The sequence below is a fragment of the Ciconia boyciana genome, chromosome 1 (genome assembly GCF_034638445.1).
Source record: "Ciconia boyciana chromosome 1, ASM3463844v1, whole genome shotgun sequence".
NCBI lineage: Eukaryota > Metazoa > Chordata > Aves > Ciconiiformes > Ciconiidae > Ciconia > Ciconia boyciana.
This window is the reverse complement of record NC_132934.1, coordinates 58,799,128-58,817,261: the sequence shown is the minus strand read 5'-3', so window position 1 is coordinate 58,817,261 and position 18,134 is coordinate 58,799,128. Positions and strand designations below refer to the sequence as shown.

Below are 18,134 nucleotides of genomic sequence, written 5' to 3'. Positions count from 1 at the left end.
TGGGAGGGCCCCGGCTCCCGCCCCCCGGCGGCGGCCATGGCTGGCGGGGACTGAGGGCGGGTGCTGCTCGGTTGAGGCCCGGCACGGAGGTACGGGGCGGCGCGGCGGGCCGGCCCCTCTCCTTCCCCCGCTGCTGCGCAGAGGGAACCACGGCCCCGCCGCCACCGGGGCTGGCGGTGTCCGGAGCGGGAGGGGTCGCAGCGGGAGGCGGCGGGGGTCCCGGTAAGGCCTCGGCCTGAGATGGGCTCCGGGGCGGTGAGAGCGGTGGGGCAGAGCCCCCCTCGTCGTGCCCCCCGGAGCTGTGCCTCACCCCGGGACGCTGGGTCCTCTCCGCTCAGGGTCCCTGGGGCTGCCCCACTCCCCTCTTGCTGGTGTCGGCGCTGGCTGGTGGTCGCTGGAGGTGGAGGGACCAGGTGGGCTACGAGGGGCTGGGCGCAGGGCAGGACTGTGCCATGGCTGTCCCGCTCGGGGCAGGGTTTGGGCTGAGCTCTGTGAAACTCTTTATTTTTGGGGCTGGAGCATTTCAAACCCCTCGCTGTAGGCTTAGCCAGCACTTCAGTGCAGACACAGGGCTTTGGTCCCAAAATGCATCTTCGTCCAGTCACTTTTTGTAAGGCTGGTCTCTAATTTGCAACTTCCTTCCTTTTGCAGTCAGGTGGATTCAGGCAGTCCCTAGGAATCAGGTAATCTTGGCCAAGACTTGGGAGCAATGTCGCAACAACTCCTCTACCGTGCACTGGTATCTGCAAAATGGCTTGCAGAAGCCATCAAGTCCCAGCAAGCTGGTCTGGCCTTGAGAATCGTGGATGCATCCTGGTATTTGCCGAAGATGAAGCGTGACCCGAAGCGGGAATTTGAGGAGCGCCATATCCCTGGTGCAGTTTTCTTTGACATTGACCAGTGCAGCGACCGTACTTCACCTTATGATCATATGCTGCCCAAGGCTGATGACTTTGCTGAGTATGTGGGGAAGCTGGGTGTGGGGAATGATTCCCATGTTGTGGTGTATGATGGCAGCGACCAAGGTCTCTTCTCAGCACCCCGGGTGTGGTGGATGTTCCGGGCCTTCGGACATGAAGCCGTTTCCCTTTTGGATGGCGGCCTGAAGAACTGGCAGCGAGAGGGGAATGCACTGAGCTCTGGGAAAAGCCAGATAGCTCCCTCCGAGTTCCACGCCTCCTTGGACAAGTCCCTGGTGAAAACATATGAGGATGTCTTAGATAACTTGGATTCCCACCGCTTCCAACTAGTGGATGCGCGCGCTGCAGGCCGGTTCCGGGGAGTGGAGCCAGAGCCCCGAGATGGTAATGTGCCTCCTGAGACATTGGCATAATAAAAAGGGGCTTCATTTAAGGTGCCCGTCAGTTTGACTCCTGTAGAGGAAATGAAGGGAAATATGGCTGTCCTTAATGGGATGGAACTTGAGGTGGTGTATCCATCTGTCCTCCTCTCCTTTTGACTAGCAAGTACTGCTCTTTGAAAATTCAGGAGTGGGGAAGCCGTGTGTTTTTTTTCTTATGAGGGACTGGGGTGAGGAACGTAGCTTTCATACACCTCAAAGAATATTCATTGGTCTGTTCATGTACGGGTGCTACTCTTCCCCTCAGAAGGGCCTGTGGAGGTGCTTCAGTCAGTGCCTCATCAGAGTGGGTTGCTCTGATGCTGCGAAGATGTGGAGGGAACTGGGGGAGAAGAAAAGAACTTGCCAGGATTGTGTCCATGTGGTAACCTGAAGGTTAGAGTCATCCTTCCTGAGTAATCAATAATCTAGTAAAGCAAAGTTTAACAAAAATAAATGTATTTATTTTAGCAAAATACACTAAACAATAAATATTCCTCCTAGTGAAAGAGAGAACAGGTTTTGCAATGGATTTGTCCCAGACAGTAGAAGTTAATTCCTGTCTGTGTTGCTTTTCCTGCAGGAATTGAGCCTGGTCATGTCCCTGGGTCGATGAACATCCCCTTCACTGATTTCCTCACAGAGTCTGGCTTAGAGAAGACCCCTGAGCAGATCCGCAGTCTGTTTCAGGAGAAGAAGGTGGACCTCTTAAAGCCGGTGGTAGCCACGTGTGGCTCTGGGGTCACTGCCTGCCATGTGGCTCTGGGGGCATACCTCTGTGGCAAACCAGATGTTGCTGTGTACGATGGGGCCTGGGTGGAATGGTACATGCGGGCACAGCCTGAAAATATTATTTCTGAGGGAAAGGGGAAGACAGTGTAATAAGCTGCTTCGTCTCCCAGCTGTGCAGATAATTTGCCTTGAAACAGGATTTGGAAAAGATGGGTTTAGCATTCCTAGTTAAGTGTCTTGAGATGAAGGTGTTAGGTAACAAGTACGGCCACGTGGTGCTTTGGCACTTTCTCCTTACCCTACTAGTGCTGCCTAGGAGCATAAAGATGACCTGGGCAGCCAGCTCTAGGTGACCATGCTTGAGCAAGGTGAGGTGAACCCCATGTCCTCCCAAGGTCACCTCCAACCTCAGCTGTTCTGTGATTCTGTGACCTTTTTACCATGTCAGATGGAAGGGAGAGAGTGCTGGTGGCAGCATGGGGAGGTCATTGAGTCAAGCCAAGCTCATGACTCAGAACATTCCACCATGTTCACTCACAGGATGGTCATACTTTGATAACTGTGCCTCATGATCCTGCTCTCTGCCTCTGTCCTAGAAGCCATCCATGCACTTTATCGCCATTTTGGGTGCAAAACTTTGGGGAAAGACATAGCTGGTAAAGGAGCAAATACGGCTTCCAGGTTGGCACAGGTTAGAGAGTTGGTTTGCATTTCTTCTTGCACTTGGACTCTTAACTGCAATGTGTACTTAGCCAGTTTTGTACCCCCATGGTCCAAAATCCCCCTTGGGTAAAATAAAAGATTCTGGGATTAAAAAAGGGTAAATAAATGTGTTTCAAGGTCTTTCTGCTGAATGGAACTTATGTGAGTGTTGCTTGGGTGATTCCTTTTCAGGAACTCTATTTTTATGGGATCACTTTGTCTTGATGATTCAAATGAGATGTTTCCTTCTCTCCATAAGTAGAACTACATCTCTTACCCTCAACAAGCTCTTTGGCCCAGGAAAGACAAAGGCATTCCTCTCTCTTGGGACTTTTCACCATCTTCCTCCTTTCAGTCCTTGTCCATTTGCTTTTTGGCCTAAAACTCAATGTTAGTCACAGTTCTGTTCTTCAAAGACTGCATGTCAGCTCACATGCTGAAAATTGGACTGCATGGGTGTTTCCGTTCTTTTCATGAAACTTATCATGTAATCTTAAAAAAACTTAGAGGAACTGAGACCTACAGAAGAATAGCTCAGAATGACACGTGTTTTTCCCCAAGACCATTGTGTTGTATCTGAGAGTTGAAATCCCCCTGAGTATCCCTGACAATGTTCAAGAATTTTTTCTCTTTTGGATTTTTTTCCTCTTAAAAAAAAAAAAAAAGCGTGCACCTATTGTAGCCCACTGGTAACTTGGAAAGTTAAGAAGTTAATGAGACAGGTTCTTCTCTTGGGTTTGCAGCAACAGGTACCTGTGGACATCTGAGGATGATTGGGTCATCCTTTCTAGGGGATGCTGTGGATACGTATGGTCACAGATTTGCAGGGTCCCCTCCTAGCCACTGAATACAAGGGCTGGATCCTTTCCTATTGGAGAGTGTTTATTCTTCACATTTCCTTTGGCCTCTGTTGGCTGGAGCCCTGGCTTCTTCCTGGTCTTGGCTTTCATGCACACAAGCTATGTTTCTGCTCACTTCCTGTGGAGCTAGAGTTTCGCTGTTCAGATGATTTCTTCCTCTGTCCTCCCCACCCACACATACAGCCTGACCCTTCTTTCCACCCATTTCCAGTGACTGAAAGCATTCAATTTCCCTTCTTACGTCCAGTCTAACAGCCTAGGTTTTCAGGGACTTGGGGCTGGCATTACAGCAAGTGCTGAGTATACAGAGTGCGCAGGGGTCTGAAATGAGCAACCTTTCAGTACTCAGTGTAAGACACAGATCTGGATAAAAGAATAAACCTTTATATTTGCCAGCTTCCATTTAGTTCTTTGGACTTAGACTTCCCAAAAGGGCTTCCTTTGCAGGTTACAGCATGCCCTGCAAATTGTTAAGACTTTCAGTTCTGGATCTAATTGACGGTTTAATTAATTTCTTCTCCTTCCTTCCTGCTTGGGAAAGGTTTTCTACTCCCATGCTTTATGAACTTCCCCGCCCAGGTAATCACTGTGTTTTTAAAGGCTGGTGGCAACACCTTGCTTTATACCAAGTGGGGTAATTTTTTAGCAACTGTTTCCTGCAGGGGAAAGGGAAGAACTAAGTCAGCATGTCATGTAGGACATCTGATTGCAGTCTGTAACTGAGAGCACTTAAAACCAAACTTTTTAAGCTGAAGTATGGTGTTGATATGAAAACAAAAGGATAAGCACTGGCTGGGGTGACTCGCTGGGAACAGCAAGTGGTGCTAAACTCTCTGTGGAGGGGCCTCGCAATCTGAGCAACACGGGTGCTGCTTCTTAAGACACTTAAAGATACTTCTACAGACGGTGTTGTCTAATATGGGATCTTATAGCAGGATATGGCTCATGACATCTTTTTGGTTCAGGATTTCTAGCTTCTCCCATCATCGGGCAAGCTAAGAGGCTTTCACGGGTGGGTAATTAAGCTTTAACACCCGGGGTGTGGCTGGGAGGTGAGGCTGATATTGCCACTATGTGGCCAGGCTCCTATGTACAGGCAAACGGGAGTGTTGTGCCTGCTCGGTTTCTCCAGGAAAACTTAGTTATTAGAGAAAATTAACATATATTCTTTCAGCCTTTGTTAGTAATTTTGAACGGATGCAGGGGGCTGGCTTTTGCTCTTGTCCTGGTCCAGAACATTTGGCAATGCAGCTTAAGCACTGTGTTTCTTTTTTCCCACTGACCCCAGCAGTCCCTGGGGTCAGGGAGCATCTCTCTGCTTCCTCTTGAGACTGAGCTGCTTTTTTATGTCCTGTGTGTTGTGAGGAGGTGTCTGGTGCAGCCCAGCTATCCACCTGGAGATGACAAACTGAGTGAAAGATTTCCCTCTCCCCTTGCTCTACATTTTGACTGTGTGGCTCGATGACATCCAGCAGGGCCCTTCCCCCTCTCTGGTATGTGTGCCAAGGTTGGCAGTACTCAACTGCCCTTCTCCCGGCCGGGTTTTGAACCACAAAATCTCAGTGGTTTTTCAGTTTCCTAGCTTTTGGCAAATCTTTTACCAGATGCTTAGCTTTGCCTTGATTTCCCCACATAAGAGAAATTAAGAACTTCCTCCCCACGAGAAGATATTTTGTCTTTCTGGGGTATGCCCTGTTACATCATATATCAAAAATCTGTCCAAGAGTGTCTTCTGCTATTCTCCCTCCTTTTAGCTGAGATCTGTTCTCACACTGCAGGCAAGGCACTGGGAACGTTGTGGAGACCGAGACAATGTTTTCAAAGCCTAGAGACTGCAAAAACCTATTTTGAGCCATAACAGATGCTACTGGACATATGGAACATCTGAGGGGACTTGCACTGGAACTATAAATGTTCTGCAGATCTTTATGTCCCTGACTCAGTGGGTGGGTTTCCTATAGGAACTGGTAAAACTGGGAAGGGCAGAAGTGGATATGAATGCAAATCACTAATATTCATGGCTCTCCTGTGGAAAATTTGCCACAGGGAAAGGGGAATAGCAAATCTTTGGTGGGACAGGGCTCACGGTGGCCAAAAAGTAGCCTAAAAACAGCCCTGATGTAGGAAGAGAATCACATTGACCTGTACTGAGACTGGAGCTTTTACAGCTCTCTGGATAAATTTGAGAATCCCAGGCCAGCATGTAAACTCTTTATTGGTTTATTGGTATATTTTACTATCTGTAATACTTTTTTCCTGAAGCAGTTTTGGACTCTGTGAAAACAGTCTGGTCAATGGTTCTCCAACAGTAATCCCACAGTCCCTTGTTCCTCACATGCCGTCTTCATCCCATGCTTTCCTCTTCCTTCCCTACTGCTGCCTAGCAGTCAGGTTGCACTATTTCACACTTCACTTCCCAGCAAAATTTTTGTTCCCCTGCAAATTTTCCCAAACCAGCCCTTCTTCTGCCAGCACTGCTGTCCCTTCCCACTAATGACCACTGCATGAGCAATGGTAATTGCCATTACCTGCAGGGGCTTTTCTTGTTCCTCCCGTCTCTCCTGGTCCCAGCTCAGAACTGGGTGCTATGTAACTGTTTTCTCTCCTCCTCCCAACACTCTTCCAGCAGAGGTGCTAAGTGATGCACATACACACTCAGACTTTACACACTATTTTGAATGCAGGTACATTGCTCACAGACCACACGAAGCACAAGGAGCTGGAGAAAGATTAGCTCACCTGCATGCCATGGGACCTTTCTCTTCTGGCTCCGATATGCCTGGCTCAGCTGGCAGTCAAGCTGGGCTCTGTTGGCTACAAGTGAACTGTCCTCCTCCCACACTCAAGTCCAGTGTAGGGAGTTTTCTCTTCCCAGTTCACTGTTGGCTTAATGGCAAATGTCAGAGCATTACTTGTCCTCCCCTCCCCACTTCCTACAGAGAAGAGAGAGGAGATGGTTTCTTCTCCGTGCCTTATGCCACAGTCTGTTCATTAACTAAATGATCACGCAAGTTTAATCCCAGACGTGTGTTCCCAGCCTGCCAGAGTGGTGACGCTGTCTGTGCCAACACACGGTGACCCCTGCTCCCACTGACACTCCACAATGCAACAATTCCCTAAGAGCAGCTCCGCAGTGTCAGTGATGCATCGAATGCCATGTACCCCGCTGACTTGGCAGGCTGCAATGTATGTATGGAGCGCTGCAGTGTGTGTAGCTTTCTGCAGGTTTGCACTGCAGGCCTGCTGGCTGCTGAACCAAGAAACTCTCAGTTTACCCCCTGCTCTGTTTTCCTCAGCTCTTGCCATCACCTACCTACCCCGTGGCTGTCCAGCTTTTCCTGCCCCAAGTCTATCCGTGCAATTGTCCCATGATTAACTGGGTACTCAGCAGAGCTGTGCGGTGTTACACAATCACACTGCCCTGTGTAAGCTCTTGCTGCTGTCTCTCTGTTTCTGTGCATGTGTTTTATATGTAGTTATCATCAAAGCAGGAGAAACAGCCATCGGATTATTTAAATTTATTTCTCCTCTGTTCTATTGCTTAATTTTAATGGACCTTAACATGGGCATGCTAGTTACATCTCAGAACTATGTCTGGTGATGCTGTGCAAATCAGGCCTGTATTTAGCCCACACCACCGACTTACCATAGCATTTCAGTTGGTAACTCACCCTGGACTGACTTCTTCCTAAAGAGGATTTCCATGTGCTATGGGGAACACCCTGGCCTGGGGGGTTTCCAATAAATTTTGTGCTGTATGTTGCAGAAAAGAAGGCTCTGGGGATGGGACTGGTGTATCTCGACCTCTTTCCTTACTCATAGTATACCTCTTTAGATTTACCAACTAACCTTTCACACCATGGCCCTGGGGTGAGCAAGACTTGAAGTGCTGGCTGCAGATGGAGGCTGGTGTTGATGGAAGAAGGTGTGCTCTGAATACAGACCATCCCTGACCCGTGAGCAGCATTGGCATGGGAGAGGTTGGGGAAGAAGGCGTCGAAAACAAGAGATTGGACCTAAAAAGGAGCAAGAGGCTGAGGGGCTATGAGAGGAGGAAAGGGAGACAGGGTGAACCCTTGATAGAAGAAGGAAGAAAACTAAGGCAGGGCAAATTTCTTGGAGGGGGAGATAAGGGGCTATAGGCTGCCACCCAATTACTGCATTCATATCAGAAAGCCACAGTCCTCACTTTAATTCTCTGCTGGAGCTGCAGCCAGCACAGACAGGGTCCTGCATCCCTTGTACACCAGAGTCCAGGGCAGAGCTCTCAGATCGGCCGTGATTTGACTCAGAGCCAGAAGTAGGAGGGCAACAGTCCCACAGCCCAGAGCTGTGTTGCATTGTGTGATGCTTCAGCTGAGGTCAGTGTTAGCCTGAGCATCTTTGATGTCCACCACTGCTCAGTGGAGACTGGTCCAAGGGCTGGGCACTAATTTGGGCCAAAGTCTGCTCCATACAGATAGGCAAAAATAATTTTTCCTCCTCTCCCTATTATTGGTCACTCTAGTGCTAGTCAGCTCCTGATATAAATTAAAGGAGATCCAGAGTTATTTGAATTTTCAACCTGCAGCAGCTGAATTGTTCCTGTGCTTAAATTAGCTGGAGGTCAGCAATCTTGAAACGTTTTCCGTGTTAGCCTCTCTTACCCTCCTCCCCTTTGCACTCCTCAACAGAAGGAGCAAAGTACACACTTATGCCTACTTTGTGAAGGAAGTCCTGGGTGATGTGGGGGAAGGGTGATGCTGCCTTCACATCCTGCAATGATAAAAGGGAGTGATTTGTAAGTAAAAGAAGAGGGAAGGACGAAAAGAAAAGGAATATAAGAGTAAAACATAATCTTTGTCTTTATCCACCCTCCTACCCCAGTAACCCCCCACCGCAAAAGAGACAAAGACCTAGGTGCAAGAACAATAGTGTCTGCAAGGCATCACAGTGTCTCTGCAGTGCTGCATTGCCCTGGCAAGGAAGAGCCAGAAAGCTGCTTAGGTGAAGGAAGGCTTTGGGCCACATTCAGGTGAAACATCAGCCTTTCCATTCCTAATATACTCGAGCTGCTGGCAAGCACGGCTGTGCTCAGGTGGGAGTGGGAAAAGAAAAGCTGCTGGAGAGAGAGCTCATTCAGGTTGTGTCCATGCCAAGGGGTGCATTTGAACAGAGTCCCATGGGGCATGAGTTGCTGAGCTCCAGGCTCAGCCTGGCAGGAGTGAGTGGCAGAGGCAGGGCTAGATTCGGTACGGCAGCATTGGCACATTGGCCTCAACGGGTGATATGTGCCTGGGGCAGAGGGAAAACTCCACACAGAGCTAAGTTAAAATCTGAGCTCTCTGTTACCCAGACACAAACAGGGATGGCAGGAGCACAGGGGAAGGACATAGGGGGTCTCTGTCTGGCATGGTTTGTGCTGGTAGGACAGCACCGGGGGGGAGTTTGCTGAGTCAGAGACTCTTCCGAGCTGGAAGAGAAATCATTCCTGCCCCCTGCCAGCACTTCATGCAGATCCAGGACACAGTTCCCAGAAGTGTCCCTACATATGTTAGCAAGAAGGCAACAGTCTGCACATTTTGCAGCAAGAACAGCGTGGCAACTGATGGAGCACTGAGCTGTGAGCCTGGGGTAATGGATCTGCTGAAGGGAAATCTGTGGAGTACGGCGTTGATGGGCTTAATCTGCCGACTGCCAGGGAGCAGCTTGTTCTTCCTGACTCCAAGGAAGCTTGCAGGCAAGAACTAGGACTGGAAGCAGGCAGACTACCAGCCGCAGGGCTGGGGTCATGTAGTACAGTGCAGCCCCCTTCATTACAGCAGCCTCATTACAGGGACAGCAGGCTGGGAAAACTACAGTTCCCAGCACCCTTTTGTGCATGTCCTTGCAAACTACACTTCCCAGAACCTTTTGATGAGCCAAAGAGGATGTCTATGGAAATAAATGGCGACGACTTTTGCATAACACCCTGCACCTCCGAAGTGCTGGCCGGCCCTTGGGTAGTGAAAACGGGAGCAGGGGAAAAGCCAGGGAGCGTCAGTGCTGTGGAGCTGTGGGTTTGCCCACCCCTAATAGCCGCAGCGGTATCCTTCAGCACAGAGCATCCTTCCTCCCCTCGGGACTCCCTTGGCGGTCACAGGGAGGACCCTGGCCCCCAGGAAACACGGCTGCTGCGGTGGGAGAGGCGGATAAACTACAGATCCCGGCATTCTCCGGCAGGCAGCACCTGCGGCAGTCCCTGCACGCCGGGGGGGGGGGTGAGGATGAGGGTGAGGGTGAGGATGAGGATGGAGGGTGGGGAGGAGATGCAGGGCGCCGTGGGCCTACGCTGCACCTGGGACATCCAGCCACCCGCTGGCACCCAGGCCAAGTGGGTGAGGCTCAATGTGGGGGGCACCGTCTTCCTCACCACCAGGCAGACCCTGTGTCGGGAGCAGAAATCTTTCCTGTGTCGCTTGTGCCAGGGCGAGGAGCTGCAGTCGGACCGGGTAAGGCAGCTGGGTTGCCTCCCGCGCCATGCCCCACCGAGCATGGGGAGGGCTGGAGGGATGTAGGGCTGGAGCCAGACCCTGACAGCTGCAGGAGTAACTGAGTGAAAAATGCCTGCTCTTTTTCCCCCCTCTCCCGGGAAGGATTTCCCCTTGCCAGATCCGACCTTGCTGTGTTGTAGCCTGGCACCTGTCTTCCTGAGCTGGGGAAAAGAGAGGCCATCTCCCCTCCGCCCCGGCTCTCCCGCCTCTTTATCACCCCGCATCCCCTGGGTCTACCTCCCAGCTGTATCTGCCTGACTCAGCCTTGTCCCCTATAAGGGAGTTCTCTGCTCTCTCACACCGGGTCTGTATGCAGCGTTGCAGAAGGAGACTGAGGCCTGTTTTTTTGGCTTTCTGAGCTGGATTGGTCCATGCTGAGGTGGGCACACTGAGAGTACCGATATAGGAGTTAAAATCCAAGCTGGGCTGACTTGGCTAGGGACTCTCAGGGGCCCATGGTTTCCAAGGAGTCAGAAATAGTGGACGTTTTTGCTTAGGTTTGCATTTTCTTATAGTCTGGAGCATTTGAGGGTTGGTTACAAGTTTCCCATGGGGTTTTTCTCCTTGTGGTCTGTCTCTGTTGCTAGGATGAGACCGGTGCATACCTAATAGACCGGGACCCCACTTACTTTGGACCCATCCTGAATTTCCTCCGTCATGGGAAGCTGGTCCTGGATAAAGATATGGCTGAAGAGGGTGAGTCTTGGAGCTCAGAAACTTCGCCCTTAACATTGCTGCTGTAGCCAGGACACAGTAGGACTTGTTGTCGACCTTGTTGTCTCTCATTCTCCTCTGGAGGTTGATGTGGGGTATTTGAGAGGGCTATCCCTGCAGCTCTTGGAAAGCACACCGATGTTTCCTTTACTCAAGGGGTTCAGAATAGGTGAGGAAGGCATCCTACAGGTCTTGTGGCTTCACGACTGTTCATTCAGCAGAGGTATCACCAAGATGGAAGTAGGCAAGATCTCTCAGCCTCAATAAAACATTTTTTACTTGTTCCTGATCCACTTTTAACCAGGCTCTGTGACTGAGTTTTCTGTTAATGACTGAGTGTTTCTAATTAGGAAGGAAAACCCAGAAGACCAAACAAAACCAAGCTCATCTCTTCTACTGACTGTAATAAAGACCATCATTAATCAGTGATATGCAGTGTATGCTACTAGTGCTCTGATGGGCTGTGGACTGCAGCAATTCCAGTGGAGCAAGCTATACAAACCAATCCCTCATTTGAGGTTGACAGGGGGTCCAATAGGTTAACTCAGTAACATCACGGTGTTACGAGCCAGCAATCCCCAATGCCTCGTTATTCTTTGGATGCTAGAGTCTAACAAGGAGCCAATTCCAAAGACAGGCTGTGCTGTCCAGGCCTTCCCAAGCACAGTTGCTGCATGTTCATTAGTCTTCTTGCCTCTCTCTCTTACATATTTTTACCTAATGCAAGGAAAGTTTTCTTCAGAATCGTTTTACGAGTTTTAATTCCAAAAATGTATCTAAGCAATGGTACAGAATTGTAATAAATACAATTCTGAGGTGTTTCCTACTTGACATTTCTTGTAATCCTGAGGTCAGACAAAGTTCATCCACAGGTTTTAACGTCAAATCTGAAGCATAAACAGGAGTCCTGTTCATAGCTTAACATTGCCTTTTGTTCCTGCTGCAGACACTCAGGCTGGCATAAAACTAACCCATTAGACGATTCATGGATGAATGAGGGAGTCAGAAGAGGTCTGTGTGTGTCAGGTAGTGAAGGATCCATCTCCCCACCTGCATTGTCTGTGTACTGCTCTGGGGACATGTGAGTGTTGGCTCCTAGCTGCCTTTGCCTCACTGACCCTCTGGGAACCCACCTCCCTTTCCCTGAAGGCCTGTTAGCAAACAGGTGAGTCTCAGGAGAGGTGATGGATGCAGACACCGTAGAGAAAAAAACCAAAACACTTCTCTGTTTACCTGCTTTGAGGTGAAGCACAGGGGAGAGAGCCAAAGATCATCTGAAGTCATATGGGGCTGCAAGGTGGGTGCAACTCCAGCTGGCCCAGACGGAAAGTTGGGATTTTCTAGGGTCTTTTGGTGACAAGGTCAGAACAAGTTGTGGTTCTCTGCCTTAAGAAGAGGGCCTAAACAAGGTGATAACTAGTGGTCATTGAGAGAGGCTGGAGCCTACCTTTATTCTCCTTGGCCAGTTATTTAGGAAAGGTATTAGCAGTCCTCAGCACAAGCCTTCACTGGCAGTGTCTGTTTCTGTAGTAGCAGGCAGCATAAGGAAATTGGGGTGACCATTAGAAATGCAATGTAGAGAGCCAGGGTTCAGTTCTCTGCAGTAAGAGTTTCAAGCAACAGAAACCTGTTAAACAGTGAGGCTGCAGTGCATTTCTCTCTGTGGACCTTGGGAAGCTCAGAATTGATCTTTTGCAAGCCAAAAACCAAAGATGGCCTGTTAACTTTATGGCTTTGTGGTCCTTCTGTCTTTCTTTCTCAGGGGTCCTAGAAGAAGCCGAGTTCTATAACATTGGTCCTTTAATCCGAATAATCAAGGATCGACTGGAGAAGAAGGACTACACAGTAACTCAGGTACAGAGAGAAATGGCAAGGAAAGATACACGAGGGTGGGTGAAGGAGGGAATGTAGAAAGGGAGAGGTGAGTCTAGAGGGGGAGCAGACTTGGGAGAAGCAGCAAGGAATGGGAAGAAGCAACTAATTAGGGTTTATGTGCTAATGTCTACATAACAAAACCTTGCAGGGGACAGGCTACCACCATTTTAGTTACAATAAACAAGTTACAGGCTTGTTTTGCATCCCCAGAAGTAATGCTGGATGTAGTCCCTGAAACCAAATCAGCTCCTCTAGCTTTTGGAAGAAGGCAGCTGGTTGCTGTGGGATATGGAAGAATGTTTGTGAGGAGAGCGAAGGCGTCATGGGGAGAAGGGCTCTGGTGTGGGGAGTCCTGGGAATGTGATCACAGTGAAGAGCATGGGGATACCTGTAAGAGAAACCTGGACGGAACAGGTGAAGAGATGTCTGTGGAAGAGTTAAATGCAGACAATGAGGCACAAGGAATCAATCCTGTGGCACAATCACACCTTGTCTTGGCCAGTAACCTTTTAAAATCTGTCTTCTGGGAGTGTTGGCCGATATCTCACTTTTCATCATGTCTGCCTCAGGTTGTAAGCCTCCAGCAACACAGTCACTTTGCATTTGCAAAAACCCATCAGCATTTGTGGCATTTGCATAAATGACTTTGTAATGACAAATGGAAACTCCCCATTGAAAGAGCTCAGTATCTTCTGGGGACAATGCAGGAATCACTCAGCTCAGTCCCTCCCCTCCAGAAGAGATACCGTTGTTCTTGCTCCCCATGACAGCATAGCAGAAAGTTGGGTTGTAGTTTGCACTCCCTTTAACCTGGGACATGGGGAAGAGCACAGGTCTGTCAAGGAGGGGGTACTACCACTTCATTCTGCAGGAGGGCAACAACATTTAGCATCTGGCCGTTGTCAAAATGCTCTGCAATTTTGCTGTCAGGTGCCTCCTAAGCATGTCTACCGCGTGCTACAGTGCCAGGAAGAGGAGCTCACTCAGATGGTTTCCACTATGTCGGATGGATGGCGTTTTGAGCAGGTATGGAGAAGGTAGAGGAGGGTGGGAAGGAGTTGTCTTTTGGGGAAGAGATCATACAGTCCCCAGGCAAGGCACCTTCCCTCTGAGAATATTGGGTCAGTCATTGATGGTGCTACCACACTGGCTCTCTCTTGCCCCTTATACTGTGTGAGGTTAAGCTGTTTTGCATCCTGGCTGACTTCTCTCCTGGTTCTCTGTGCTGCCTCCTCAGCTTAGTTATGTGGCCTTTCTAATTGGGGGTATGGATTGGACTCCATGGGTGAGCTTTCTGCCTTGCTCCCCAGGTGGAGTGGATGTTTGCAGTAACATGTGCTTGTGATTCTTACTCTCGTATTTTCTAGCTTGTGAACATTGGCTCATCCTATAACTATGGGAATGAGGATCAGACAGAGTTCCTGTGCGTGGTCTCCAAAGAGCTGTACAACTCGCCCAATGGCCTGAGCTCTGAGCCCAGCCACAAAGCCAAGGTGAGACCAACTTTGCTATGGCCCTGCTCCCGTTGCCTATGAGATTCTTCACTCTTGTTTGCTCCCTCTTTCTTTCCTCTCTCCACTGTGACTGTGGGGCACCTCAGTGGTGAAACACAGGGCCTTGTCCTGGTGTTCAGCACCATGGCATTACACCCATTGCCCAAAAGGAGGAGTGCGTGTGTTGAGGGTGGTGGTGTCTGGCTGCGTGTGGCAAATGGCTTTAGCAAGTGACCCTGGCACTTCTCATGCTTCTCTAACATCCCCCTCATGCCTCCTTGTGACCATGCTGTGTGTGCCACTCTGCCTCTAGGGTGTGATTTCCCTGAAGGTTTTGCAGCGTTCTCTTTCCTTTTGCTGAGTCCCAGCCTAAGGGACTCCCCTTTTGAGGGAAGGACAGAAATGTGTGGCAGTGCATGACATCCTGTAGACACCTAGGATACAGGGAGGAGCACTGGCAACTGATGGCTGTTGTTGGGCAGTGGGATCACAGCACTTGTAAATGGGTTAGATAGTCCTGATCTGGTGCTCCAAAGGAAGACAAGTCTCTTTGCTCCCTGACTGAGAGCTGTCTTGGCCATGGGGAAAAGTCCCTTTTTATTCCAGTGTCATGACCATTGCTTTATTCCCTTGTGTATCAGAAAGAACTGCCATGGCTCATCTTGCAAGTATCTCCACTCTTTCTTCCCTTTGTCCTGCATGCTGGGCCACAGAGCACAGAGGAGGACCCGGAGGAGGAAGAGCAGGAGGTGGAGGAGGAGGCAGAGGCAGAAGCAGAAGCAGAGGAGAAAGGTGCAGCAAATCCTTGAGGAAAATTATAAAAATACCCCCCCAAGCATAGACCCGTCCACCTTTCTGGTGAGAGCTCACAGCTAGCAGCAGGGAAGGACTAGGGCAGGTGTGGGGTGTGGGGGAAGTCCTCTCCAGGAGCAGGAGTCTCTCTGGAGATAAATCTCACAGGGGAGAGCTGTTACCATGGCTGCTGCTTTATATTTTAAACTGGCTTATTTATGGTTATATTTTTATTTGCAGACTGTCCATCTGTTTGGGATTGCACTAAACTCTTTCTTCCTCCAGACCCTCCCTCTTGCTCCCCTCCATGTCCGTCCTGCACTGTCACCTGCCTCCCACCCTGCCCCACTCCCCAGCCTCCAGCCTCCTTCCCTCTGCTCTCTTTGCCCCCCAGGGCTCAGAGTGGTCCCTGCCTGGGGCCCTGTCTCTCTCTGCTCCTCACTTTTCCTCCTCTGCAGGTACGTTACCTGTCTGTACTCTCAGCTCCTGCCAGCCTGAGCTCTGCATGAGTGACTCACTTCCCTGTTGTGGGTATGGCCCTGGTTTGTAGAGCTTGGGGAGGGGAAGGAGGGAGGGGAGGTTGACTCATCCCTAAGGTGGCTTTTCTGATTCTCATCCTATGTGTGCCTTTACCCACCAAACAGGCCCTACTGCTCCGGACCAGAGGCTTTGCCAGCAGAAAGGAGAGTGCAGCTGGGATAAATGAAGAGGGGTGGAAATAAATGCAAAGCAGGCCGGGGTGGCACGGGGAAGGGGGGGAAGACTGCCACGTGTCTGCCTGACATGCATGCCAGATCGCTTCTCCAGAGTGCTGTCCGCAGCTCCTTTGCCTGCCAGCCCGAGAGCGGTTTGCAGAAGGCAGCCTGTGATTTTCCCCTCCCCACCCTCGCTTCCCTGGGCTTTTCCCCCACCGCCTCTGCCAGGGTGAGAGTGCAGTGGGAGAGGGTGGCAAAGGCAGAGCGGAAGTGGCTGGTCCCTGCTCCAGATGTTCTTGCAGCTGTGTGCAAAATGAGCCTCTGTGCTCTGCCTCCTGCTCAGGGAGGCTGCCTGGCCAGGGTGCATGGGGCTGAGTACAGAAAGCTTTAGAAAGTGGATTCCTCTCTCATACTGGAAAACTGGCTCTTGTTAAACCAGAGGTGCTCAGTGCCATTCTCTGTCCTGGTGGAGGGCACTTGTTAGCTGGCTGACATTTATCTCCCTCTGTTCGAGAGCCTCCTTGTCCATGGCTGTAGGACCTGAGTGTTATTCTCTTAAAAGTCAGTGTGTTAATCACGTGGACTTTTTCCTTGCTTTTTCTCTGTTCTCCCTCACTCCTCATCTCTTTTCTTTTTCTTCTGTTCTCATTTCCTCTGTAATTTCCTTTTCCCTGTTTCTCACTCTCCCCTCCATGCTCAATAGCCTTTTTTTCCCTGCCGTTGATTTTTTCTCTCTTTCTCTTCCCTTCTCTAGCTGTTACAAGCCAGAGGTCTGAGGATGTGATCCCGATGCTCCACTCCAGCCTTTTATTTTTGTACTGCAGTGTACAGCAGCCCCTTGCCTCACAGTGACACTTCCCAGCCCCCTTCACTCTTCACATGCAGCCATTCTTTTTTACAAACTCGCTTCGGAGGCCTGAGCCTCAGCCCTGGAGGAGGGCAAATGCTCCAAGGAGCCCCTGGGCTGCTGTAGGGGCTGGAGCCCACGGCCCCCTGCCATGCCTAGCAGGCTGGCTTTCCTTAATGTCACAGTGGCCCCTGCTGGGGACATCAGTGATCAGCCACTGCAGCCTGCTGTCGCCTCCTGAACACCCTGGATGCGACTGGGGCCCCGAGGTGGTGGCAGCTGCTGTGGGACCAGTCCTCGCCCTTTCGCTCTTGCAGGCAGCTGGTCTGGGCTTGCGGCCAGAGGGCAAATGCAGAGCCACTGCGCTTTTCTGGCCCATCTGCACTGCTCGCAGGGTGTCCCTGTGCTGGGTATCGTACTCCTTGGTGCCTCCCTCCCTGTCCCCCAAAGCAGCCCTGTGTCGGGAGGGTGAGGAGGAGACAGGTGTGCTGCCTGGGTACTGGGAACACGCTGGCACCTGATGTCGTGTCTGCTAGCACGAGGAGATCCCTGACTCCGGGAGCAGGGCGTTTGCGCACTGCTCTGTCTGAGGACACCAGGTTGTAACTCCTGAATAAAATTCACAGTCTGTTCCTCCTTGCCGCCTCTCATTTCAAGTGGCAGAAATTTGGTGCTGGTAGAAGGGAGTGGGAGCAGGAGAAGAGGAGTTTGGATTCGTCACCTGGAGCCACCAAAGCTGCTTGTGCTGTGCCTGTCTTCTGGGGGCTGGAGGTACTCCCCACTGCATCTGTACGGCATCCCCACTGCAGGCAGCTGGGCTACAGAGCAGGTTTGCTTATTGGTATCTGCACCCCTAAATCATAACAATAAGCGAGGGCCGCCTATCTAGCTAGCGTATTGACCCCACTGTGCCTGGGACACAGCTGAGAGGGAGGGCGGGGGTGTGGAAACTTTTGCCAGTTGTCAGTGCCAGGATTGGATTTTGGTCAAAAAGATACAAACCCCAAGATAATTTTTAACGGAGTAAGGCAAACTAGAGCCAAAAAACCCCTCAAATTAATTTTATTTCTAATTCCAGAGAGCGGCCCATTGTATATATATATACACACATACATATATATGTATCTTCAGTAAAAAAACCAAACCCATAGCAGTCACTGTTTAAGCACTGTGCCCTTAAGCCTTCTCCTTCACCTCCTGGATTATCTGAGTTAGGAGATGGAAGCAGTTGAGACACCCTCATGTTAAAGGTATTTAGAAGGGCTGAGGGAAGGGGATGGGAGGTTGCTCCAGTGTTTTTACTGAGGGGCCGGGGCCTTTGCCTGAGGGAGTCCAAGTGCAGCAGTGGAGGCTGGGTGCTGCTCCAGCAGGGAGGCAGGACACGTGCTTGGGGGTGCGATGCTGGGCTCGTGCCTGGGAGTCAGTGAGACGTGAAGGGTTGCCTGGCTGAGCTGAACAGCACACTGAACAGCACAGCCAGCTAAGAAAAGAAGCAATTAGGGAGATGGAAGAGGAGGAGTGATGGGAGGGGAAGGGGGAAGAAGGATGAGCAGCAGGAAGGAAGAGGGAGGCA

At 50.5% G+C, this 18,134-nt stretch overlaps 2 protein-coding genes across 4 annotated transcripts; both read left to right on the top strand.

The window, feature by feature from the left end:
- Position 1: 1 nt before the first annotated feature.
- On the top strand, positions 2–2,917 carry MPST (mercaptopyruvate sulfurtransferase). 3 transcript variants are annotated; one of them, XM_072869828.1, is made up of 3 exons: positions 2–89; positions 652–1,304; positions 1,923–2,917. In XM_072869828.1, the coding sequence occupies exons 2-3, from the start codon at positions 710–712 to the stop codon at positions 2,219–2,221; spliced, it is 894 nt and encodes a 297-aa protein (XP_072725929.1). In that variant the 5' UTR covers positions 2–89; positions 652–709; the 3' UTR covers positions 2,222–2,917. The 3 variants fall into 3 exon arrangements, with proteins under 3 accessions (XP_072725929.1, XP_072725936.1, XP_072725945.1); XM_072869835.1 differs by having other exon boundaries at positions 23–222; XM_072869844.1 differs by lacking the exon at positions 2–89 and adding an exon at positions 239–413.
- Positions 2,918–9,896: 6,979 nt separating this feature from the next.
- KCTD17 (potassium channel tetramerization domain containing 17) lies at positions 9,897–15,517 on the top strand. The gene is given in 9 exon segments (XM_072848303.1): positions 9,897–10,103; positions 10,733–10,841; positions 12,622–12,713; positions 13,665–13,760; positions 14,102–14,227; positions 14,941–15,019; positions 15,260–15,288; positions 15,291–15,330; positions 15,333–15,517. Coding segments are annotated over 9 exon segments (963 nt in total).
- Positions 15,518–18,134: the final 2,617 nt, after the last annotated feature.